Raw genomic sequence first — 26,453 nt, 5'->3', positions numbered from 1 at the left:
TCTCTCTCTTTCTCTCAAATAAATAAATAAAATCTTTAAAAATAAAAAAAAATTAAGATTTATTTATTTATTTGAGAGAGAGAGATTGCGTGGGATGTGAGGGGCAGAGGCAGAGGGAAAGAGAGTCCTAAGCAGACTCCGTGCTGAGCATAGAGCCCCATGTAGGGCTCAGTCCCACGACCCTGAGATCACTACCTGAACTGAAGCCAAGAGTAGGAAGTTTAACCCACTGTGCCACCCAGGTGCCCCAGTAAGACATACTTTTGTAAAGCATCAAGAAGAATTGGGGCCTGACCAAAGAAAAGTGCATTGAAATTTTGTACTTTGGGATATGACACTAACCAAGTAGCTTCCAGACTCCACTGACCCACACAAGCAGGTCCCCAAATAGGGTCATTTTTAAATCTTGGAGGTCTTAAAGATTCAAATTATATTGAATATATTATATCAAATATATCAAATAAATTATATAGAATATATTAAAATAAATTCACAATCCTCTATTAAGTATAATTTTCACTGGTAAGTATTTGGAAATAATTACTGTAATTTTGCTTTTAAAGTTACTTTTCTAAGAGTGATTAATTTCATTTACTGTGCTTTTCAGTATGAAGTCTTGGAAACTGAAGAGACAGAATCTAGCATACAATTTCTCTCTAAAATTAAGGAACTTCTTATGAGTACAAAATTTAATATAAAAATCAATATGTTTCAATTTGAGTTCCAATTTAAGTATATGTTTCAATTTACTTATATATTCACTAATTTCAATTTTGTCATTTTTTTCATTTTTTGGAAGCAATACTTATTTTTCCAATGTAGAATGTGACTTTGAGCCCCTGGAAAGTTCAGGGGCCTTAGTCCCTGACAATACCACTCACATAAAGCTGCCCTGCATCTCTCATCCTGTGTCCTCTCCTTCTTCTGGTTCCTTCTTGCCTTTGCTAGAAGGGGTTTCTCCTTCCAATCACAGCGGCCACTGGGCATCCCCTTAGTTTACATGGATTTGATATGAAATCATTAAATTTTCTGGATAACCATTAAAAAAACATTAGATGTTCTTTCTTGGAGTGAAGAGTGTTTGGAGTGTGAATGATGTTTTCACCCTGTATTTCTGGGGGCATAACTGAGGAGTGGGACCTGTAATGAATTGGAAGTAGCTGAATTTGACCTTGCAAAACAGCATTATTTATGGCCCTGTGCCTCAGTGATGTTCTCAGGGGTTAGAATTCCAAAGTGCAGAATACAGTTTCCTTAGGAATACTCTGGAAATGTCCAATTTGTGGTCTTTTAGGAAGAGCAAATTTATTACCATTTAATAAAGAATAATGAATATAGGGCAGCTTCAATTCATTTGACTGTTTACAATGAATCAGGCATTATACTAGATTGTTCCTCATTTTTTTTAAACTCAAACTTCCATTTGATAAAATAAAAGTTGAAAACTTGCTTTAGTGTCATTTGTAACTTTGAAAGGCATTAAGTTTGTGACTTCAACAAAATCAACACCATGGTAATTTTAGAATATTATTTTTTCAAACCACACATATCTCCCTCCTCTTGACCTTCTTCCTTTCCCATACCATGCCCCCACCCCCCTCCCCAAATGCTTTGATATTATGTGGTTCTTTTACAGCTGTAAAGGTGGAAGGACACGTGGTTTTCTGTCCTGCAAATTGATCATCTCACTGAATAAGATGCAGTTTAGAAGGTTAGAGAAATTAAAGACTTGACCCAAGTCAACAACTTTTAGCAACAAGGTTGGGGTTAGGGCTGGGTCCTTTAAGGGTCCATGAGTATTGGAACCTGCCACACATTAGGCATAATGTCACAGAATATTCAAGGAGAATAATTTGGAGGATCCAAGTGAATTCCTTTAGTCTGTGACAACCCCAACTGTGGTATTGGGATCAGTTTAGTATCCTGGAAAAATTCTGCAAAGAAATACCAAAGCAGATTCCTAAAGAATTCCATGCTGGTGGCAGCCCTCTATATTTCAGAAACAACATTATCAAGAATTTGAAGACAATCTCATTTTCATCCTGGATTCTAAATTTGCTATTATACCTCAGGTTCTCCAGTAAGAGACCTCTGTGTTGGAAAGTCATGTGCATGATACATAATATAGTTAATCACACTTTCCATTCCAAAAAAATTAGAAAGTTGTATGAAAATAATAAATACAGGATCAAGGATGCATAATATTTAAAATTAGGACAGTCTTGAAAAGAGTTAGGATGTATGATTACTCTAAGCACATGTATGGTGGCTATTCTAGAGAGAAGGAGTAAGGAAATTATGTGTTAAATCTCCAAATGTTAACATTTTTTAAAATTACAGATTGAGAAAGCAAGGACTATAGCCCCATTTAATAGACTGTCTAATGTTGTAATATTTGTTTTACTGCAAAGAGCACTTTTGCTCTATTTCAGCTTAGAAAGCTGGGGTGATTTGATGAATGGTAGACCCCAGGAATGTGTCTGCTTAGGAGTTGAAAACAGAACTCTCAGAGGGCGCTGATGATAGAAATGCCACATCAAGGAGAAGTGGGAATATAATGTGAGAGCATAGGCAGAAACACAGAAACATTGCACTAAAGAGAATCAGTGTTAAAGAAAGTGAGTGTATCATGATGTTGTTGGCAGAAGAGAGAGTTTTAGAGTGTTGATAACAAGGATACAGGACCAAAGGAAATTTTTTTTGTTCTAACTTATTTGATGGTTACATCCAAGGCTGAAGAAATGAAGTTTAAATACAAAAATAAATGAATATAAAAACCATCATATGCGCCGAAAACATACTTGGAACTCATTCCATTTCTCTTTGTCCTCTAGGCGGCACTCCATTCCACAATGGCCTCCCTTGCTGCAGCAAATGCAGAGTTTTGCTTCGATCTGTTCAGAGAGTTGGATAACAATCAAGGGAGTGAAAATGTGTTCTTTTCTTCTCTGAGCATCTTCACTGCCCTGGCCCTGGTCCGTTTGGGTGCCCAAGGTGACGGTGTGTCTCAGATTGATAAGGTCAGTCTCGGTTGCGCCACCACCCATGGTTTCTGCGATTAATCGGGGCAAATTGTTTCCTACAAGAGCATATTCTACTGCAATGGTCCCATGTAAATGAAAACATCTCAGTGAGTCCCTCTCTGGGTGTGAAGAAGACACACTGATTGTAGCACTTGTTTTTGGGGTGAGAGACAGAAGGAATATTCTCAGAACTGCCACTTTGATTCTTTTCCTTAGTACAGTGGTTCTCAAAATGTGTTTCCTAGACCAGCAGCATCAGCATCACCTGGAGAGCTTGTTCGAAATGCAAATGCTTGGGCCCCAGCTGAGACGTACTAATTAGAAACCTATGGGGATGGAACCCAGCAATCTGTGGTTTAATAAACTCTCCACGTGCGCACTAAAGCTTGGGAACCACCGCCTGAGTAGAAGTAGATGAGAAAGAAGAAGAGCAAGATACCAATGAAGTCCCACTTTAAACACAAGTGACGTGGGCACCAATGACATAATAGTGCATTCCAGATAATAGCAGCCTACCTGAATGGTTATCACATTGTCACCAACACATGTAGAAAGTACTTTTTAACTCACCCTTGTATACTACCCTGAACCAGGCTGTGCAGGGAAGTGACACAGTCGCGGAACTGTAGTAGCTCAGTAGCAGGTGAGATCCCAGGTCCAGGCTGCCTGTGGAGGTCTTTGTCATCCCTTTCTGCCCCCTGGATCCCCCCATTATTTTATTCATAAATGAGAGCTAGCGGAAGATTGTCTGCATTGTAACACTTCACAACTAAGCACTTGTTGAAGATTGTGCTGATAATTTAAGCTAGGACAATTCGTTTCTCACTCTGGATAGCTCAGTGAATATTTGTTTCTAGGGAATAACCACAGAGTCTCAGAATGCCATTTTCCCAAGAGCTGGAGTGATTCACAACCACAGAGCATTGGGCACTTTTAATGAGATGATAGCAACTAACTGCTGACAACTTCATCAGTGTCTGCCTCTGGGATGAGCCTTATGCGTATCTCACTGGCCGCTCGCGATAGCACCGAGTAGGCACTTACCCTGATCTTGTGTGTTCCCATGCCATCTTAGCTAGTAAGTGGCAGCACTACGAATCAAACTCAGGGTGATCTTCTAAATCAGGGTTTCTAAATCTTGGCCCTACTGACATTTTGAGCCAGATAGTTCTTTGTTGTGAGGGGGCTTTTCTGTGCATTGTAGAAGGTTTAGCAGCATCCCTGGCTTTTCCCCACTAGATTCCATTACTGTACCTCTGTCCAGTAATGACAGTCAAAAATGTCTGCAAATATTGCCAGATACCCCCCAGGAAGCAGAATCAACCCATAGTTGAGAACTGTTTGCCTTAAAGCCACCAAACTGAAATGCAGCCCAAAGTACATTATTGCAAAGCCTCAGTTATTTTAAAGTTAGTATTTTGATAAAAAAATATAAAGACTTTGGGGGAGAAAAACTTAGCAACTAATAAAAATGTATTCCTTCGTTATTATAAGTACATAATGTTTTAGAACCAAGTAAAGCAACGTGGTGTCATGGAAACAGAACACTGGTCTGGGAGTTAGGAAATCAAATCCAAATTCTGATTTAGGAAAATTAGTTCATCCATGTGGGCCTCAGTATCCTCACCTATAAACTATGGGGGTTGATTTGGTGGTATCCACTTAACAAATAGCTTAAAAGTTGTTCCTGTGGCATATGATAGACAAAGATGTGTAGGCTCCACCCTATGACAAAACCCCACGCCTTTAACACAACAGAAGACACAGTCACTTGTTATTGCATGATTTCAGGTTAGGAACATTCCCAGGCTATTGCCTGATTAATTTCCTGAGGTCTGCTTGCCCCACCAGCAGCCTGGTAGCCCCGGTCAACAACTCATGGGAGGTGGGTCACAGTGGATTCAGAGAGCCTGTCTTACTGGGGTCTGCTCTTTGTCACTGCTGGAATCAGTGCCTTTGCTGAGTTACTTTTTATACTTCTTGCTATTATAACCTATAAGAAACAGGCAAGAGGGAAAAAAAATGCAACTGTAGACACAGAAACATTCATATAATTCATCTGTACAAATATTTAGTCATCTGCAATATACCTTCTGGGAATTAATTGTTAGCCTTCCCCCTCCCGTCCCCAAACTCTGTCCCAGTTAGTTTCTCCTTGCAATACCCAGCACTTGACACTCTGGGTCACATATGTATATCTTAGAGAAATCAAGCCTCAATCAATTTAGTTGTAATTTATGGCATCATTCTGTCTCTCTCAAGCATTGCCATGGACCAGTGGTCATTCTTGTTTTTGATGTTCAGATGGTCACAGTTGGGCCAGTAGAAGTCTCTTTAAACTTGTCATTTTTAAACAATGCTTTCAGATGACTCTAAATCTTTGCTGACAACACGATGTTCTGGGCCTGTCCTGAATTTTCTTGGCTCAAGACAGGTCAGGTCACCCACTCTCAGGGAAACCCTGGTTCCTTTACTAGGTAATAGCATTGAAATCCAGAATCGGTATGTGTGAGGTTCAGTAGAGTTAAAGTGACATATCAGCTGCTTGCCATTTGAGTGAAAGCGCAGAAAAGCATATTTATTTATAAGGTCCTGTGTTCAGGTTCATATTTTTTCATTTAGCTCTAATATTACTGTACTTTCTTATTTTAATATGTTTTTATTTTATTTTATTTTTGGAGGAAAAACTAAACCTTATTTATTTTTTAAGACTGAAACACTTGGACAATGTGTCACAGCCTTGAGACACCAAACATAGGCTATATTATTTCAAGTAATAAGCTGGTAAAAAGAAAATAAGGTCCTTATCAAAATGATAAGGTGCTAGAGCTAGGGCAGGAACACTGCTTGCTACAAAGGCCCCAGGCAAAAGTGGTATTTGGTAAAGGGCGGGGCGGGTTGCTCCTCTTTTGTTTTAAAGGAATCGTAGCTCCGCCCTGAGTTGCTTACTTTTTCTCCTTTGACCTTCCTGTTGCCCAGGGATTGTCTCAATAGGGCTGTGTTATTTCAGGGGGCTAAATAAGCAATACTGAGTTTAGGCTTTCATTCCATCATGTTCGATAAAAACAGATTTTTTTTTCCAAATCCAGTACTTAATAACTCTCTTAATTAAGAAGCCATCAGTTCATCCTTCAATGTTCATTCCTGGATACTGGTATATAGTGCAGTCGAAGCCCCCTTTCCCTTCAAGGGAGGGTGTCACTGCAAGATTGTCCAGTGGCTCTGCAGCAGAGAGCTTCGGGGGCCCATCACGGCAGCCAGGGAGGGGGAGGACTGCTTCCCACACCGAGGGGAGCATCACCTCCCATGTATTTGCAGGGTCTCCCAGTTGGGAGATGTAATGTGTATTTCAAGAAACGCATATCCACATCTTCCTGGCCAGAAACAGATAGCCACAAGGAAGTGTTCAAAGTTCTTCTCCAAACTACGTCTCCTAACTCCACATCTTAAAAATCAGCTTCAGGCCCTTGTATATAAAACAAAACCAAGCAAAACAAAGATCTAGAAACCTTCCCCCCCCCCCAAATTAGTGACCTCCTGGATTTTGTTTTACAGCTTATGGAAAATGATTTGGTGATCCTTCTGGTAAATAGGAGTTTGGCAACAGACAGAAATACCTCTGCTCACACTAATACAGTGCTTTTTAAAATGTATTTTTCTTTTCTTTGAGCTACCTACTCTTCTGTTTTCTCTCACATAGCATTTCATTGAAATAAAGTATGTATAAATTTTTATCTTAAATCATGTCTTTATATTACAGTGTTATTTAAAAGTTATATAAATTTGAATTTTCTAAAATAATTGGGTTTTACCAAAAATATTTCAAAAAATAATCATTGTAATATGTTACTTATTCTACCACACTGTGAGAAAACATAATAGTTTTATAATTTGGCGTGAATACACAGGTAGAAGGCCATTGAGATGCAATGATTCATAATCTTTTTTTTTTTTACCTTCAATCCAAAGATCCTAAAATTTCTTACATTGTGTTGACCCATGATTTTCCTTGTTTGCCATTATCTGACTATGTTAAAAGTTGTGAACAATAAAAAGAAATTGTGATTTTCCTACATAGGGTCAGTCAGACATAGGGTCAGTCAGGGGATATGAGAACACAGGACTGCCGGCATTTTGGATTGTGATAAATATGCCCTTTGATATTTTATTTAATACCTATTACATTTGAATATTTACTAGTATCATTATTCATCTTTAGTCATGGTAGTTTTGTTGAATGTGTAGTATCTTAGAATTTTTGAAAATATAAAAATATATATGCATCACCTCAATATTTACCAGTCCAGTTTACTAAAAGCCAATTAGGAATGTCAGAAGAGACAACCAGATTATTATCACAGTAGAGTAAAATTAGAAATGATCAAAGAATGATGTTAAATGTTTATGCTTGTTAAAGCTATTTCAAAAAGTTAACAAGAATGACTTCTGGGGATTCATATACTTTTTATAATATTGCCTCAGTTCCATAAGAGTTAGTTCAGAAAGGACATTAGCATTTTTGAGTCCTGACATTGTACCATGATATTTTATGTTTCTGGTACCTCCATATATTCCCAAATACCAGTCTATCCAATGCCAAGGCAAAATGAGAAAGGAGCCTGATATTTTTCATGCTCCACTGTGGCATCGAGCTCGAGGCTCAGGATGACATCCAGGGTGCCAAGCATGTTGTCTTGCAGAGACCCCACCTGTGAATTTTAAATTGACTGCTAATTTGTATATCAAGTTTGCCTTGTTGTCTTTGTCTTATCTCTTACTCCATCTCATGTTAATTATTATTTCAGATTAAGAGGATGTAGAAACTGAGGTAGGTTCCAATTCTCTGTGACCTATTAAGATTAATAATGACACTCACAGCCTTCATACGTTTTCATATAGCTTACTGAGCTCTTCCATTTCCTCCTAGCCAATAAGATGGTGCTATTAATTAGGGGTCTGAAGTCTTGAAGTTGAAAGCCCCCACAGACACACTGATAACAATATTGACTTAATTAGATTCCCATCCATAATTCCTTTACCCAGTGTCAGAGTGGTCCCTTACCCCTTCTCCCTACTTCTGCCTCCCACCAAGGATATGGTTCAGATATAGCTCACATGACACCCCCCTTTTTTAAAGATTTTATTTATTCATTTGAGAGAAAGACAGAGAGTGCACAAGCAGGGGGAGTGGCCGGCAGAGGGAGTGGGAGAAGCAGACTCCATGCTGAGCAGGGAGTCTGACCTGGGTCTCCATCCCAGGACCCTGGGATCATAACCCAAGTCAAAGGCAGATGCTTAACCATCCGAGCTACCCAGGCGCCCCCATATAAGACCGCTTAAAGAAAACCTACATCTTTCTACGGAAAATCTTGCCTGTCTCCGACAGTGCACATTCATTTTGCTCCAGACAGCTGCATAAATGATTATCATATGCGTAGTACCCTTTATTACTTCCTAGTACAGAAGCCATTTTGCATTTCAGATCCCATGGACATAAGGGCCTGGGGGAATTCGGATAAAGTGCAATAGAAAATTAAAGCTTGGGCAGAATAGCAATTATTAGAATAATGGGATTATGAGAGCCACACTGGAAAAGGAAAAGCCTAAAACTACTTAATTTCAAATAATCGTAGGATCTTTTTTTGTTTGTTTCAAATAATCGCAGGATCTTAAATCACATCTCTCAAGTCCCAATTTAGCTTCACATTTAGGATTTCCTAGATATTCAGTAACTACGTCTCTCTTTTATGTCTTGGTGCCTGCATAATTAGCCTTAATCTCGCCCGCCATGTGGGTAAATAAGATTTCTCATTTATTCACTCTGCCAGCTTGGGGTGCTTTTCCCAGTGAATAATCGTGTTCTAACCAAGTCAGTAGTGGGACTGCACCGGTCATGGCTGCCCTGTGAGCTACCACACACACACAAACACAACCACTAACAATGAAGTCTCTTCCTTCCTTTATTTCATGGGGTCCCTTCCTGTCAAGCAGGACCTGCTAACTGATTTCCTTGCTCCCTGTTTGCAGATGCTTCACTTCAACCCAGCCTCAGGATGGGGAAACTCTTCTCAGGCTCAGGTAAAGACAGCACATTTTTTTAAGGAAAGGGAGTGTGAGACTAAATTTAGAGAAATTACTATCGCACCGATGTATTTAATTATGCTTACTATCCTTTCAAAGCAAAGGAATATGTCTCACTCAGATTTCCATCTTGTGGCATCTCAAGGACAATTTTTGATAATTTCCTTGTTAATTATTAATGTACCAATATTTTACTTGTGCGTTGGCCAGATTTTGGCAAGATAGTTTGGAACTAAATGTTTTGCTTTTATCCTTTGATATTCACAGCCAACTTATATTGGTAAAATGAATTATTTAGTATACACGTGAGGCATATTCATTATCTGCTGTTAATGATTTTATTCTAAGGTTAATTATTTTAGTAAAATTTGTAATTAACTTTGATCACAGATACTATTATGAGAAAGGGCAAGAAATTGTAAATAGAGGGGGCATTGCTGTTTTTACTAGCATCATTATTTTCCAGTTCTTTCATGGTATAATATACATGTTTTATTTCATGTGTAAATAAGAGTGTGGATATATTTGCAGTCTTGTAATACATTTTTATAAATCTTTTTAATAACAGCCAGGACTTCAGTCTCAACTGAAAAGAGTTCTCTCTGATATAAACACATCGCATAGGGATTACGAACTCCACATTGCCAATGGTCTTTTTGCAGAAAAAGTGTTTGATCTTCATAGGGTAAGTGTGGCCTCCCCTGTCACAGGTTATTTCCACTCTGGACCCTAGTCTTGTTCAATCCATCATCTGCAAAAAGGCTTGTATCTTTTCTACGGAGCGATACAACGGTGATTCGTTTTTCTTATAGCTGCTAATTGTGTTGCCAGATGTCTCCAGAATTTCATCTGTTTCTAGAATACAGCTTTACTTGAGCTGAGTGATCCCCGCATTCAGGGTCCCCAGACTGAGAGGCTGCAAAGCAGAGGAGACCGTGTCCTCTGGCAGTGGTGCGGGGCTGTAATGGGGCAGGAGGAGAAGACTGCTCATTTAGGATTGTCCGTGGGCAGCAGAGGAAAAAGTCTCCCCACTTTTCCCCTAAGCTTTGTGTCTCCTGGGATCGTTGTGGATCCCCAGGGCTGAGTTCACCTTCTCTGTTCTCAGCCACACCCTTTCATCTCTTCTGCCAACAGTAATTTTGCGGTGAAGGCCACTTACAGAAGAGCCCCTTGTAGGGGACATAGGCAGATACGGCCAGCCACTGGCAGAGGGACAGCTCAGGCTGAACAGAAGGCGGGGGACTGGTTCCCTCGAGGTCAGCGGGTGAAGTTTTCATGTTCCTGTGCACTGTCTGTGTTCTCAGTTCATTCACCATGGCTTCCTGCTCACCCAAAGACCAGTGAGACCCAGACTGCACCTTATATGCTCCTGGGCTCAACCAATGCTTTAGAGCCCACTGTCTCTGTGACAGCTGGACGCTGGTTAGTGCAGTGGCCATGATTTTCTGGGCATGTTTGTTCTCCCTTGTAATTCTCCACTTGTCAGACAACCATAAAGCTTTGCTTCCCTGACATCTCTGGACTAATCTCCACTTGCATCTTTGTCAGCTGTCTGTGTTCCACCCAACCATTATTGTCTCCTCTGTCACCCACACAGATTCTTTGCCCCTTCCAACACCGCGCCCAAGCCCTTTGGCAGCCTGCCAAGTATGAAGCATTAGGCCACTTTGTTTTTTTAACCTTTCCAAAAGAGTCCTACACAAGCTTTCCAGGGGCCACCTTGTATGTTCAACTCCACATTTTGTGTCTTTTCCCACACATACTGTGGACTCCCTGAGGGACTGCTAACCCTTTTAACCCGGAAGTTGATGTGTCTATCATGTTACTATTTATAGCACATTTCCATGTTCCTTTATCTGGCGCTCAGTGTATGCACCCAGCACAGGCAAGGTGAGATCTGATCACCAACATGGAAAGTAGACACTGCTATTTTTTTCCTCCCAAACATTTACAAACACAGTTAGTTATTCTAAAAACTACTTTTGATTAAAAGTGTAACTGTTGTTGACTTTCAGTTGTCAGATCAGTACAAAGATAGATCCTCTCCAAATTTTCTACATTTTGTTGTGTAACAGTTTTTTACTCATATTTGAATATGGATGAGTCTATTTGAATTGATGAAGATAATAATAATGTATAACTTGTCTTTACAAAAAGTATATAGAAGACCCAGCCGCCATCTCTGATACCTTCTCCGCCCTCCTCCTGAATCTGTGCTCCATCTGTCTTGGTCAGACCTCTGTGAATGTCAGTCCCTATTGCCCCAAGCTCTGCCACCATTTAGGGTGACTTCAGTGTCCCTGTGACAGCCATCTGTGAGCTCAGCTTCCCTCCTTACAGTCTCCTCTGTTCCTGTACCATTACAGTAACAATGCCCAAGCCACACCCTGAAACTCATCAACGCCCAGAACTGTTCCACTCCTGAAATGTATGACTGGACTTGCCCCGTCAGTGGCCTCGTCATTCCGTGCTTCTCGTTCTTTCATTATTTCAGCCCCACTCTACCTGTTCTTCAACTGCATCGAGTTATGCAATTTTTCCTTCTCTCCATCGTCTCTCAACTTATCAGCTCTCCCTTTCCCCCAGCAAAACCCCACCCAGATCGGTCCCATGACTTCCCTCAGCAGCTGTGCTTCGGCCACTAGGCGACACTTGTGCCTGGTCACCACCATGACACCACGGGCTCCGAGCCCCACTAGGTGTCCTCCATGCTGTCCAGCCGTCAGCTGGGTGCTCACAGTGATTTCTTTCGTTCCTCACATCAGTTACTGAAAGTTCTTCTGCTTCTCTCAATTTCCCAGCAACCCCTTATTGCCACCATCAGTTTCAACTAGGTCTGTGCCAGGAGCTCTAGGTCTCTGCTGCCTTAGATTTGTCTAGTTGGTCCTAGAGCAGGAGAAGGGCCCAGTGCTGTGGGAGCCCGGGTGAGGACTGGAAGCCATGGGATTTAGTGGAAATGTCTCTGGGTTTTCTTCAGTGCACATCCTGCTTCCCCTGGTCATCAGAATCCCGACAGTAACAGGGCGTTAGCCTCTGCCTTTGGTGGGGTGGGTGGGTGGATGTCTGGGTCATCTGGGATAGACCGAGACCTCAGGGTGACACCCCTCTGCTCCTCAGAACTGCTGCTCTCGGCTCCTGGGGTGGCTGGCCAGGGGAAGGGCCCGCCTGCACGCCTACTGCTCTCCACGCTGCCAAGACCAAACGCTGGGACTTAGTCCTAAATTTTACACCTGTTTGTCCTGTTCACCTCAAAAATAGAATTTCCATACTTGGCACAAGCGCTTTCAACTTTCAAACTTCTCCTTTTTTAAATAAGAACTTACTTTAATACTGAAACGGAAATACATGTTGTAATATACATAGGATGAATATTTTAGTTCTGGATAGGCCATTTGATCTTCTTAGAATTAATGGAAGAATTTTCAAGTGACAAAGCAACAGTGTGTCTCTTAAAGATGAATACATTATATAAGTTCATAGAACGAATTGTGTATAGAGAAAAAAACTGCACTTGAGTTGTCTTATGTTCCAGCTTCTCTTCTATAGGTAAAAGCACATCTGCCTCAGAATAATGCCTTTTCTTACTTAAGCAATAAATTCCCATCTCCACTTGTCTTCTACTTGACAAAGAAAATAGACACCATCAGGGCGGATCCATATCCCAACTTACACCCGGCTCCCTTTCCCTTTTCCCTTCAATTTCAGAGGCAACACTTTGTTTAATGGATAATTCCTCCTTTTCTTCTTGCCACCTCACCCCCTCCCCTGCCCCCAGTTTCTTGGTGATATCTCCGTCACTATTTTTCCTGTACTTCTGTCACTCTACTGTCTTCTTCTTCATCGCATATAAATGTGTTCCAGATACATACCTTCTAAATTTTTCTCTCCTTTTTTTGTAAAGTTACCCCATGATTCTCTTCCCATTTCTGTGTTTCTCACTCTGACAGTCTAAACTTGAAAAATCAAGCCTCTTCAAAGAGTGATATGTATAGGCAGAATCCACTTTTCCACCCTCTCTCACTGCTCCATCTATTGCAAACTAGCTTCTACCTTCCACGCTCTCCTGAAGCTGCTCCTACCAAGGTGACTAATGGCTTCCAGTGGACACCAAGCTATGGGCACTTTGCAGTTTGGGTCTTACCTGCCTCTTTAGTATTCAACACTACTGGGGCTCCCTGAAACTTTCTCCTCTCATGGTTTCTATGGCATTGAGTTCTTCTGGTTTTCTACCTTCTCCTTCATTTCAGTTTCCTTTGTTTATCTTTATTCCTCCATTCATCTCTGAAATACTGGTGTTCTTTAGGGTTCCGCCCTCCGGCCTCTTCCACTTTGAGCCTACTGTCTCACCCAAGGAGAGATGATCTACTTAGAAAGTTTATAGTTCCTTGATGTTGTCCTCCATACCTCTACAGCTCTCTGTGGTTGTGTGATGAGTCATTCCCCACCCTCAGTGTCATGCTCATCTCTCTGCCTGCCTACTTACTGCCAGTCCTCGGGTGGGCAACCACAGGTTCTTCAACACACCATCTCTCCTGTCCCCACACATTCTCTTTCCCCTGGGTTCTCTTTCAGTGAATGACCTACCAGGTATTTTGATCAACTTTGACATCTCCCTTTCCCGGAGATTCACAGTCCATCAGTGAAGAAGACCTAATAGATTTTCCTTCTACTTTCAAAGAAAAGTTATTTTGAAATAATTTCAAACTCACATAGAAATTCCAAGTATTGTAGAAAGAACACTTTCCCCCTGAACCATTTGAGATGTTTTATCATATTTGGATACTCCCATGTAATTCCTACAAACAATGACATTCTTCTACATAGTGATGATACAACCATCAAGATCAGGAAGTTAACAGTGTGCATTACTTCAGCTCATCTTCAGATCCTTTTGAGTTTCACCAATCAGCCCAACATCATCCCTCATAGCAAAGGACTTAGTTCAGAATCATGCATTATATTCTGTTGACTCACTTTTAGTCTCCTTCAATTTGGAACATTTCATAGTCTGTCTTGATTTTCATGATCTTGACACTGATAATTATTCACAGTGTCCAGTTTTAGACCAGTTATATTTTAGAATGCCCTTCAGTGTGGGTTTGTTTGATGTGTCTTCATGATTAGAGTCCTATTTTCTCCCAGCTTTACTGAAATATGTTGGATATGTAATATAGTATAAGTTTAAGGTGTACAACATGTTGATTTGATACACTTATATATTATGCAAGGATTATCACCATAGCATTAGCTAACACTTGCACCAGATTTGAGGGAAACATCCGGGTGTTTATTTTTCATTGCGTTATCCCTGTGGCACACTAGGAGGATTTTGATTTATCCCATTGCTCATCCTGCCATCTTTGGTCACGTGATTACAAGGATGTCTGCTGGGTTTCTCTGTTGTGAAGTTACTCTTCTTCCCTTTGTTGTTAAGTATTTTGTGAGGAACTGCTTTCAGGCTGTGTAAATATCTCATTCTTGATAAAACATATTTGTTTATTTATGGTAATATTGTTTATTTATAACAATATGGTGTCCTGTTTCCGCCAAAGGGTTATAATCCATCATATTATTTTCATGCTCAAATTATCGCTTCTCTTGGCATCTGCATTTGTTTGACATGCCCCCCTCATTGAGCACTTTCTTTCTGGCACCATGAGATGTTCCAATCGCATCTTCTTTTCCTGCCTCAGCCCTAGAATCAGTCATTTCTCCAGGAGCCTTAGTTCCTTTTTAGGAAAATACATGCGTATATTGAATCAATGTTCATCTTTTTACCTAAATTTGGTGAAACCCACGAGTTCCTACTGATATCTACAATTTCCATCAAACACCACAGGGTTCATTTCTTTTGTTTTGTTTTCTCTCTTTCTGTGTTTAACTCCCTTCTGCAATAGTGAGAAACCTGGCTGCCATTACTCTTACATATTTACTTGTTTGGCCAATCACCCTCTATGTAACCCATTTCCCATCACTGATGCTGTTGCCCCTCCCAGTGTGAAAACACCTTCTTCATCCCATGACAGATCTGCCCCTCCATGCTAGGCTGCTTCTCCATGAGTATACCTCTTCCCTCCACTTAGTCCCCCACACCCCATGGTGGTCTGCCCACCACAGAGATATTCCTCTCGCTTTTTTGGGCTTTGACACCCCACAAGGATGCCTACCTCACACTAACATCTGCCTGAGGCCACCCCTCCTCAGGGATGCCTCTGGATTCTGCCTCCACTTGAATTCCAGAGCTGGGCTTCCCTGACAAGGCAATGTGTTCTTTGTGTCCTTCGGCCACTAATACTTTGTGTTGAATTGCTCCTCACCGTGATGGGGCTCTACCATCCAGCTCTGCCACGCTGGTCCTCCCCACACTGAGATGTATACCTACCTAGATTTGCCCCTCATGATGGCTTTGAGTCTGAATTGTTCAAGAAGGAAATGGAAGGCTAGGGGGTAAGAAAGAGCTAGTTCTACCTTCTTAGTGTATCTCTAAAGTTCGTTTTGTCCTCCCCATGGCCCTGGAAACTTCCAGTGCCTCAGTTCAGGACCTCTTTATATCCCTCAGGATAAACTATACGGACATTTTAACAAGTCCCTCTATTTCCAGTCAGTTTTCTTTTCTATGCTGATTTCAGAGTCCCCTTTATGAAATGCACATTTAATTATATTACTCCCCTGTTTAAATCCTTTTAATAACACTCCCTAAAATAAAATGAAAGCTCCTTGTCAAGGGAAACAAGGCACTCATGCTCTTCCTCTGTCCTGGCTCATGTCCTCCATTTCCCCCTTTCACTACATGCTTCAGTCATCACAAATTGCTGCTGGTCTCCTGAGTGTTCAAAGATCCTCTTACTTCTCTGAGGGTACTACTACTTGGAGGGCTCGCCTTTTCTGCTCATCTTCTTCAACTTGACTTCTTTCTTTTTTTTCTTTCAAATGCAGGCCAGGTCCAGGGGCTTGAGCTTTATCTTAAGTACAAGAAGTAGCCTGGAAGCCTTCTTAATGCTTTCAGTAGGAAGGGGATGACACAAGCAAGGGAGATGAGCGAGGACACTGTTGAAGTATTTATGGTGAGAAAGCAGTGGTCAAGCCAAGGGAGTGGGCTTTAGCCGTAATCCCTGTTAGCCTCCCCTAATCCACTTCAGATAAACTTAGGTTCAAATAGTGTGCTTGCTGTGCAAATTCAGTTTCAGGTTCTCCAGCAACCCATCCAGCCATACTTCATATTTCTAGCCATACTTCCTCATCTTTGAGTGAGGAATGAGTCCTTGAGTAAGATGGCGAAAATGAAGAGACAAGTTCAAAAACAGAGTTGTTATATGCTTAGTTGATGGTGACTTGTGACTATAAAAACTGTGTATTACTTATAGAACTGTAATTATTTATATTTATAGAACTATATTGAGTGTGCTGAAAAATTATACAATGCCAAAGTGGAACGAGTTGACTTCACAAATGATGTAGAAGATACCAGATATAAAATTCATAAATGGATTGAAAATGAAACACATGGTGAGTGCAACCCTATTTTTCTACAAGATTTGTGTGATATATGAATACTGAGAATGGTCAGCCTTAAAGCTGGACATCTTTTGTAAGACATGCAAGGAAAAGTTCCTCCTAATCCAAAGTAATAATTGCTGCTATTGAATATTTCTCATGCACTGTTGGTGGTAAGGCAAATTGGTGCAGCCACTGTGGAAAGATAATGGAGGTTCTTCAAAAAATTAAAAACAGAATTATCAATATGATCCAGTAATTCCACTACTGGGTATTTATCCAAAGGAAATGAAAAAACACTAATTTGAAAATACATATGTACACCTGTGGTTATTACACCATTATTTACAGTGGCCAAGATGTGGAAGCAACCCATATGTCCCTCAGTAGATTAATGGATAAAGAAGATGTGATATATATCTCTATACCTAGATAGAGAGATAGATAGACAGACAGACAGACAGATAGGAATATTACTCAGCCATAAAAAGGATGAGATCTTACCATTTGCAACAATGTGGATGGACCTAGAGGGTATAATCCTAAGTGAAATAAGTCAGAGAAAGACAAATATTATTTCATTCATGTGTGGAATTTAAGAAACAAAGAAAAAAGAGGCAGGCAAAAAACCAACTTGTTTTTTTAAAGATTTTATTTATTTGTCAGAGAGAGAGAGAGCACAAGCAGGGGGAGTGGCACACAGAGGGAGAAGCAGGCTCCCCGCTGAGCAAGGAGCCCGATGCGGGGCTCGATCCGGGGACCCTGGGATCATGACCTGAGCCAAAGGCAGATGCTTAACCATCTGAGCCACCCAGGCGCCCACAAAAAACCAACTTTTAAATACAGAGAACAAACAGGTGGTTACCAGAGGAGGGGAGGTGGGTTTGAGGATGGGTGAAAGAGGTGAAGGAGATAAAGAGTACACTTACCTTGATGAGCACCAAGTAATGTATAGAATTGTTGGATTATTATATTGTACACCTGAAACTTAATATAACACTGTATTTTAATTATACTTCAATTAAAAAAAAAACCGAATGGTGGTTACTAGGGGTTGGGGGTTTGTGTGTGAAATGGGGTTGTTCGATGCATTTGGGGTTTCAGTTTTGTGAGATGAAATAAGTTCTGAAGACGTGATATACAACAAGGCATGTATAGTTAATACAACTAACCTGTTAAGATGGTAAATTTGGTGTTATGATTTTTAATCACATTAAAAAATGGGGAGCAAAAATTCCTCACAATCCTAGCACCTCAACAAATCACTGCTTCCTTTTCCCATTTTCTATTCTAGTCCTTGGCTTTATGCACAAAGAATAAATTGACCTAGTTATGTTCGGAGCCTACGTTCACATCTGTGTCTATATTTTTTTTTCTTCACATTCTATCTCCCACGTATTTACAGACTACTTTGCAATTTTCATGACCATTTAATTCCATAGACCAAGTATGAAATAAAGAATGTAAACATATCCTTAATAGTTTTTTATATTTATTATATGGCAGAATGATAATATTTGGGATATATTGGTTACATCAAATAAATTATTAAATAAAAAAATAAAGAAAAATTGCTTTAGTATTTGTCCACAATGTGGTTCTGAATAATCTTAATAATTTGAATGCTTTATACTTTTCAGAAATCTTACCTATTACATTATCTCATTGGATTGGGAAATAATCCTATGAAACAAATATTGATTTCATTATGACCATTTCATAAATTACTATGTGGGAAATATATTTTATATCATTGCTTCTTCTGAAAGATGGATTGTTTGTCTTTCATTTAAAACCCTCTTCATTTAGCAAAATAATGTATGTGGCAAAAGTGGTACCTTCCAGAAAAAATACATTGCTCTTTTGGTGTTTTTCACACAGCTAAAAACTGAATTCCAGCAGATGTTCTGGTTGAGTTCAAAACAAATAAGGAAATGTATTCATTGCTATTTTGTTGATCAGTTGCTTCCAAACCTAGTCATTTCTGTACTTAAGGCTTGACCTGGATTTATACTCTGAACAGTATACATGTATTTGCTGAGTCTGATTCTGTCTCAAAAGTATGAAAGGTGACTTGCAAACATTCAACATACTACAACTAGTCCTGGGAATAAAAATACAGTGTCTCAGTTTTCTTTTTGTTTGTTCATTCATCATTACCTCAGTAGAGGGTTATTTTGACCATTAGCCACCACATGTTTCAAATGTACTATTCACAAACCAAGTGGAACTATGCAATTGCTTTTCCTAATAACTGAATGGAATTCTATTTAGTGTGTAGTTTTTAAGGGTATCAGATTGCTAATACCTTTTTCCTTCTGGACCAATTATTTATTTCTCTTCCTTCTTTCTTCATGCAAATATATCTTAAAATTATTCTTATTTTGATAAGCATTTGTTCTCAATGCTCATTTGGGGGGAACACCTCAGAATACTGCCAACATTCCAACAAACCCACCCAGGTCCTTTCACCCCTTCCCCATCCTCCACACACTACCAAGTCCTTTTAAAAGGACTTTTAAAAGGTACATCTGACCCATCATGGCCATGTCCCTTCTTATCTTCCAATGAATCCTGAACAATCATTTTCCATTGCCTTCAGGATAACCCAAAATTATTACCAGACATTCAAGGCTCTTCATTTTCGGCCCCTGCTCATAACCTTTCCAACCCTACTTTCCCTATACATCAGAATGAGTTAGGGTTTCCCCAAATACACTGTGCTCTTCCAAGCTTCCATGTGTTTGGGTGAACAGCCTCTGCTATATGCAGCTTCTCTCTGCCTCCCACCTTGCCATCAGCTCAAGCAGAGGGCCAAGCCAGAGATGGGGCCCCTCATCTGTGCTCCCACAGCACACTCAGCATGTGGCTGTGGTGCCAGTGTGTACAGCTGCTCCCCGGTGCTGGGCTGTGAGCCCAATGATGGCATGGACTGTTCTTTCATGGTTGTGATTCAAGTATCGAGAATAGGGTTGACATCCGGCAAAAATCTTGTTCATGTGGAAGGAAGGAAGTAATTAGCCCAACAGAATGGAGTTAAATTATATTTGGAGTGCTGTGGCCTCGTCGAGGCAGGAAAGGTAGTTTGGTGCTTACCAGCAAGAAGGGGCTTTGGGAATTGTCTTTCCGGGTCAGGATCCTGGTGCCCTAACTTGTTGTGTGATGTTGTACAGATTACTTCATCTCTCTGTGTTCCAGCTTCCTCAACAAGAAAGTGCCCACCTCACAGAGATTTTGTGAGGATTAAACCAAATATTCCATATAAGAGGTTCAGAGAGTACTGGACGGAGCAATCGCTCATGGGTTATTACTAATATCATTGTATTATAATTATGTCGTAAGGAAAAATATGTTCACCTTGTCTTTTTAAAAATTACGTTAACAGGGCATCTGGGTGGCTCAGTTGGTTAAGCGTCCACCTCTTGATTTTGGCTCAGATTGTGATCTCGGTGGTGAGATTGAGCCCGCAACGGGGGTCCATGTTCAGTGGGGACTCTGCTTGAGATTCTCTCTGCCTCTGCCCCTCCGCCTGCTCTCTCTCCCTCTCTCTCTCAAGTAAATAAATAAATAAATCTAAAAAAATAAAAATAAAAAATTACATTAAAATTTCACGTTTTTTCTCCATTTATTTTTCAAAAGGCAAAATCAAGAGCGTCTTTCAAGCAGGTAGCATAAGCTCTTCGGCTGTGATGGTGCTGGTGAATGCTGTGTACTTCAAAGGCAAGTGGGAGTTGGCCTTCACCAAGAACAAAACTGTAAATTGCCATTTCAAATCTCCCCAGGTATGGAAATCTTTTTAAGAAGTTTTTTTTTTGCCAGGGGGCCTGGGTGACTCAGTTGGTTAAGCGTCTGCCTTTGGCTCAGGTCGTGATCTCAGGGTCATGTGATCTCCTGGGATCGAGCCCCACATCAGGCTCTCTGCTCAGTGGGGAGTCTGCTTCTCCCTCTTACTCTCCCTCTGTGCTCTCTCAATCAAGTGCATAATAAAATCTTACAAAAGAAGTGGGTTTTTTTGGTCACAGTATTCCTTCGCAGAAATTATGGAATTTACATAGACAAATGATGGATTCATCATTTCTTTACTTATTTCTTCTATTGCTTACCAACACCATATGGTGAATTGTTTATAAAACAACCTATTTTCCTGATAATGCAGGTTATGGTACACTACTGGAGGTGTCCCATAAATTGATATTTCTTAGAATATATTCAAATTTGAGAAAGACAATAATGTATGAATTCATTTTAAGATATTCTGGTTGGATGCCTATAAGAAGAAAATATGACAAAAGTATGCTCTTCATTTTTTTGTGATTCTAACTGTGGGGTGTATAGTTCCAGTAATTTAATATCAGTGATTTTTCCTGAGTCAAAGCAAGGATGTGTTTCCTTTTACAAAGGAAGAAATTATGTTTAGTCAAGTTATGCATTCCCAAGTGTCAGTCCTAACCAACTTTTGTAAAACATATTCTTGTGTGTGTGTGTGTGTGTGTGTGTGTGTGTGTGTGTGTTTTACCAATTTGTACACAATAATCTTATAGGATAGTAGAAACATCGAAGGCTTTGGAGTCAGCAGTGCTGTGTTGGGGTTCTTGCCTTGCTTCAGTGCCAATCTGCATTCTTAGGCAAATTAATTCAACCACCATAGACCTTCCCATCCTCACAAATGAGGCGATTCCAGTAATTGACTTCTAAAGTTTCTTTCAATCACTCAGCCTTTTGTGTTGAGACAGAGAAACTCAGGTTAAACTTTTAAACTTAGTTTTATTTATTGAAATGTTCTTTCTGCATTTTTCCACATCAGAAGTTTTAGACATAGGAGTGCTGAGAGCTGGTAGAAATCAAAGATCACTGTATGAATGATAAATATTGCTATGAATACTATAGATTTTTTTCTATCATCAGAAGTCAAATACAGACCAGTACTATCAAAATCACACAATTTAAGAATGAGGTATTATAAAAATAAAAAATCTATAGCATTCATTTTTAGTTATGCTATTTAATAATTATTCGTTACTTACTATATAGACATTTTCAGATAAAATGCTAAGTGCAAAGCAATGTACCAAATGCTAGGTATGTTAGCTCACATAATCTTTACAACAGTCCTATGCAGGAATGGAGGCACAGGGAAGTGAAGTAAATTGCCCAAAGTTGCACAGCTGGAAGTTTTAAACTCAGGCAGTTAATCTCAAAGTCTGTGCTTGTATCCCTAAGCTATGAACCACTGCAACCACTCTTGGCAGCAAGTCAGGAAAAAGCTACAGGATCAACTGGACAAAAACTGAAGCACTATTCTTATAAAGTGAAATAATGTGGGCTAATAAATATTTTTTTGTGACTTGACTTTCAGTGTCCCGGGAAAGCAGTCGCCATGATGCATCAAGAACGGAAGTTCAATTTTTCTGTCATTAGAGACCCACCCATGCAGGTTCTTGAGCTCAAGTATAATGGTGGCATAAGCATGTTCATTATGCTGCCTGAAAATGACCCGTCCCAAGTAAGTTGCTACTGCCGCTTTCACTAGAGGAGAATTAGAAGATTTTTAGGATATTATTGATTGTGTTTTTATGCATCAACTTTATGATTTCAGGTTATAAGAATTAGAGATTTACCCCCTTATTCATTTATTTGACAAATATTTAAGGAGTACCTACTCTGTGCCAGACACCATTATAGTTACTGAGATTGACTTACTTCAGTTTAATATAATTTTAGTTGAATAGCTATGAAATTGGAACCCTCTCAAACCTCGACCTTGGAGGGAAAATGGCACGAGTTTAGGTCTTTGCACTTGGCCATGAAAACAGTCTTTCATGTATTATTGGAATTTGGACAGACTAAGTATTTTCAGGCAGGAATGATACTGTGGGGTCTGGAGCCCCGGGCCTTTGCGCATTGAAATGTATGGTCTCATTCTGAGCTGCTGTGTCTCTGGGAAAAGCAGAGGTTAGGGACTGCCCTGTGACTGGTATGGCTGGGGCAATAGACCAGCACAGTGCAAGGGCAAAGAATGGTATCCCTGCAAAGCCAGGGAGCATCACCGTATCTCAGATCCTGATCTTTCAGGCTTGTGAATGTGGCCTCCTGAGCCTGTGACCTGAAATCCCAGAAGCCTGGATGTCAGGTCCCTCTCTGTAAATGGAATAATAGACACCATCCATTGAGCACCTACTATGTTCCAGGCTGTGTACTCTAAGCTGCATTTATGTTATCTCTTTTGATCCATACAGCCGTCACGTGGGACAGGGAAAGGAGGCTCATGGAATTTGATCAATTTGTCTGATAGATACATACATATGTACAAATATGTGTGTGTGTACACATATCTCAGCCACCCTAAAATGTTACAACTAAAGTTTAAAATATATTTTTGTGTTTTGATTAGTAAAATAATGACTGTTGCTTATGAAATAACTGGAAGGTAAAAAGAATATGAAGAAATGCTCCTCCTACCTAGAGGCATTACTTCTATCCATCCTTTTTCTATGATTTGGAAACATGATTTTAGAACTTTGGAAATATAATTTCTAAATGGACAAAATCACTGAATCATTATAATGATTTTTATTTAGTTTCATTTTAATTACCTTTTTTCACATGAACAGCAAGAGGAATGTCATGAAGTTGCTATTGTTAAACCTAAAGTGACAATATAAAATATTGATACTCATATTAAACCAATCATTCACTTGATAATCTTTATCACAATTAGATTTTAGCATGCATCAATTATTTTAACTTCAAATAATCTACAATAACAGAGAAAAGTAGCCCATATAAAATAAACAGCAGATAACTCAAAAGATAGATTTGTTGTTTTTTTTTTAAAGATTTTTATTTATTTATTTGACAGAGAGAGAGAGACAGTGAGAGAGGGAATACAAGTAGGGGGAGTGAGAGAGAGAGAAGCAGGCTTCCCGCGGAGCAGGGAGCCCGATGTGGGGCTCGATCCCAGGACCCTGGGATCACAACCTGAGCCGAAGGCAGATGCTTAACGACTGAGCCACCCAGGCACCCCAAAGATAGATTTGTTTTTATACTTATTGTCTAAATTTTTCTTTTCTGTAATAGATCTTCCTAATAGTGTTTGGATCAGATGAGTATAAATGTATATTCCTACATTATCCTACAGACCTACATAATCCTATGAAACTAAATAATGGGGAAGTTGGCTTTATAGTGAGTTAAATGAGGAAAAAATTCTAATTCAGAATGAGAAGTTATTATAGATTAACCATAAACTGGATAATTTACACACATAAAATTTAAATTAGACAAAATTTGATTATACAAATTTAGGTCCTTGATAAGGATAGCTGTGAAAAGCTATCTTTAGGATTCCAGTGAGACTGAATTTGTGAACAAATACCTACATATAAGATTTGTAAACAATCTGCATGAAAAATCTTCCCCGTATAAGTCTGGATTGTCTCTGATCAATTCTCAGTATTCAGGAATTGGTGAGTTCCATTGTGAATCATTGGGGACAGCAGTGATGCTGGAGAGAGAGCTGTGGGTACCTAGCTATGTAACTGATGTGCCCAGCTATGCAATTTGGCACATTTCCTGCAATGTCTTGAGTTTCAGTTGTTGCATGTGTTGAGTAGGAGGGTATATTTGGATCCAAGCCCCCCAGATGGTGTAGGTGACTGTGCTAGAAGGTACTAATCACCTGAACTCTGGAGGCTAGAGCTCTGGGCTCCTTGCCTTGGGCCACCTGCGGTTCCATTGGTTATTCCAGCAAGCTATGCAAACATTACCATTTTCTATGTCTTCCATGATGGGAAATGGTCAAGAAATGCTGACTTAAATGACCACTGAGCTCCTTTCTCCTTCTCATGTTCTCTGCTACCCTAATTCCTTCACCTGCCCATTTTTCCACTTTGGCTGTATTTATTCATATGCGGGAAGAGAACAGAAATGCCTTGAAATACAGGTAAGTCACACCTTGTCATAGCAGAGCAAATTAACCATGATTTGTTAAAGAGTGCTTGAACTATTTGTGTTAGTAACTTCCCATTTTCAGACTCCCCTGGACCCATTGACATACTTACAGTCAAATATCCAGGAGAGGATAATTATGAAAAACCGTCTATCTTTATAGTTGGTGTTTTATCTGTCTCTTAAGCATATTGAATTGCCTTTTCAATATTCCTACAGATTGAAAAGAGAATGACCTTTCAGAATCTAATGGAGTGGACCAATCCAAGAAAAATGAGCTCTCAGTATGTTGAGGTGTTTCTTCCTCAGTTCAAGATAGAGAAGAATTATGAAATCAAACACCACTTAAGAGCCCTAGGGCTGAAAGACATCTTTGATGAAACCAGAGCTGATCTCTCTGGTATAGCTCCAGGAGGCCGTTTATATGTGTCCAAAATGATGCACAAGTCCTATATAGAGGTCACCGAGGAGGGCACAGAGGCCACTGCTGCCACAGGAATTAAGATCGTCGAAAAGCAGCTTCCCAAGTCCAGGGTGTTCAGAGCTGATCACCCCTTTCTCTTCTTCATCAGGAAGGATGACATCATCTTGTTTAGTGGCAAAGTGTCTTGCCCTTGAAAATCCAGTTGGTTTCTATTATAGTAGTCCGTACCACATCAAGGAACCACCACAAGAGAATAGATCTGAGCATAATCAAAGCACATTGTGTTTCCTTTGTGTTTACTTCCTTCTAATATTGGTCGGCAGATGATTTTGGAGACTTGACCTTTTGCAGACACCTGGTTGAGTGTCCTCACCCTGCTTTGGCCTTTCTACCACCGTGTGCCTTACCTATTTCTAAGTTCATTACCTTTCTGACCCAACTCAACTCATTCGCATCATCCACCCTCCCCTCCCCCCCCATCCCCATAGCCCCTTGCACCCGGAGCTGGGCATCACGTCTGGGAACTGCTGGTAATAACAATGTAGAAGCAGCCCTAGGGTTTTGTCTGAAACTCTCTAGTTATCCCAGTTATTCCAGTTTCATTGAAATGAGCTTGGAAGGAAGCCTAGCTACTGAATGTAGGTGTGAAGGATAACCTTTCCCTGCTGACCTAGGAAGACACTAGAGAGTTTCCTTTCACACATCTGATTTGAAATCAGTGTTGAATTTAGATGCCAAAAAAATATAGATTTGGGATTGGGGGACAACTAAAATACTTCATTAATAATTTCAAGTTCATGTCTTTCGGGCTTTCCTTGATAGAGATTTTTTTTTTCCTTGATAGAGACTTAACATGTACATAGGTTTCAAACATTATGCATCTTTGAACTATTGCCATTTGTTATTTACAGTATATGTTTCACGTGCTGTATAGTTTATTCTCTATTTATGAAAAATAAATAAATACAACATGACTGTACAGTGTGATTGTTCTCCTCTGACCAACTGTGAGACTACCAGCAGTTTCTTTATTTGCTAGGCCAAGCAAATTAGCAATGAATAGAAAGAATGCTTTTTAAATATAAATCTGATTTGGTTCAATGTTGCTAATTTATTACACATGAAAGTTACTTTTCCAGATGCATAGGCTGATAAGGTAATTTTAAATAATTTTAAATACTAAGATTTACATTAACAAAACAGATAAAAAATAAATTGAGAATCAATAGACCAAGCTGAACTCACTTAGGATTTTATAAACTGCCTATTGAATTGTGTTTTTATCACAAAAAACTTTCACCTGAATAGGAACTAAATTAATCTGGAGTAGTCTATAGCATGGCACTGTGCTACATAATACTAGACCTGGCAGCTATTTGATTTTCAACAGATGTGGAATTCATGAATATGGCATGAATGAGTTAATGTGACATGATTTGAGAGATGTAGAAAAGCTTCTGACCAAAATAATTTAATTGCTAACC

The 26,453-nt window shown here is 39.8% G+C and overlaps 1 protein-coding gene across 1 annotated transcript in view; it reads left to right on the top strand.

Annotated features, from left to right (window-relative positions):
• SERPINB7 (serpin family B member 7) overlaps positions 1-25,943 on the top strand; it is a 55,901-nt gene extending 29,958 nt beyond the window's left edge. Inside the window, exons 2-8 of the mRNA XM_081800939.1 lie at positions 2,835-3,020; positions 9,051-9,101; positions 9,673-9,789; positions 16,493-16,610; positions 20,238-20,380; positions 21,955-22,101; positions 24,765-25,943. Of these exons, the coding sequence (XP_081657065.1) occupies positions 2,853-3,020; positions 9,051-9,101; positions 9,673-9,789; positions 16,493-16,610; positions 20,238-20,380; positions 21,955-22,101; positions 24,765-25,163 (1,143 nt within the window). The 5' untranslated portion in view covers positions 2,835-2,852 and the 3' untranslated portion in view covers positions 25,164-25,943. The remainder of the gene's footprint in view (positions 1-2,834; positions 3,021-9,050; positions 9,102-9,672; positions 9,790-16,492; positions 16,611-20,237; positions 20,381-21,954; positions 22,102-24,764) is intronic.
• The last annotated feature ends 510 nt before the right edge of the window (positions 25,944-26,453 follow it).

The sequence above is a fragment of the Leptonychotes weddellii genome, chromosome 13, assembly GCF_054177405.1.
Source record: "Leptonychotes weddellii isolate Sample4059 chromosome 13, ASM5417740v2, whole genome shotgun sequence".
Lineage (NCBI taxonomy): Eukaryota > Metazoa > Chordata > Mammalia > Carnivora > Phocidae > Leptonychotes > Leptonychotes weddellii.
This window is presented reverse-complemented; position numbering and strand designations above follow the sequence as displayed.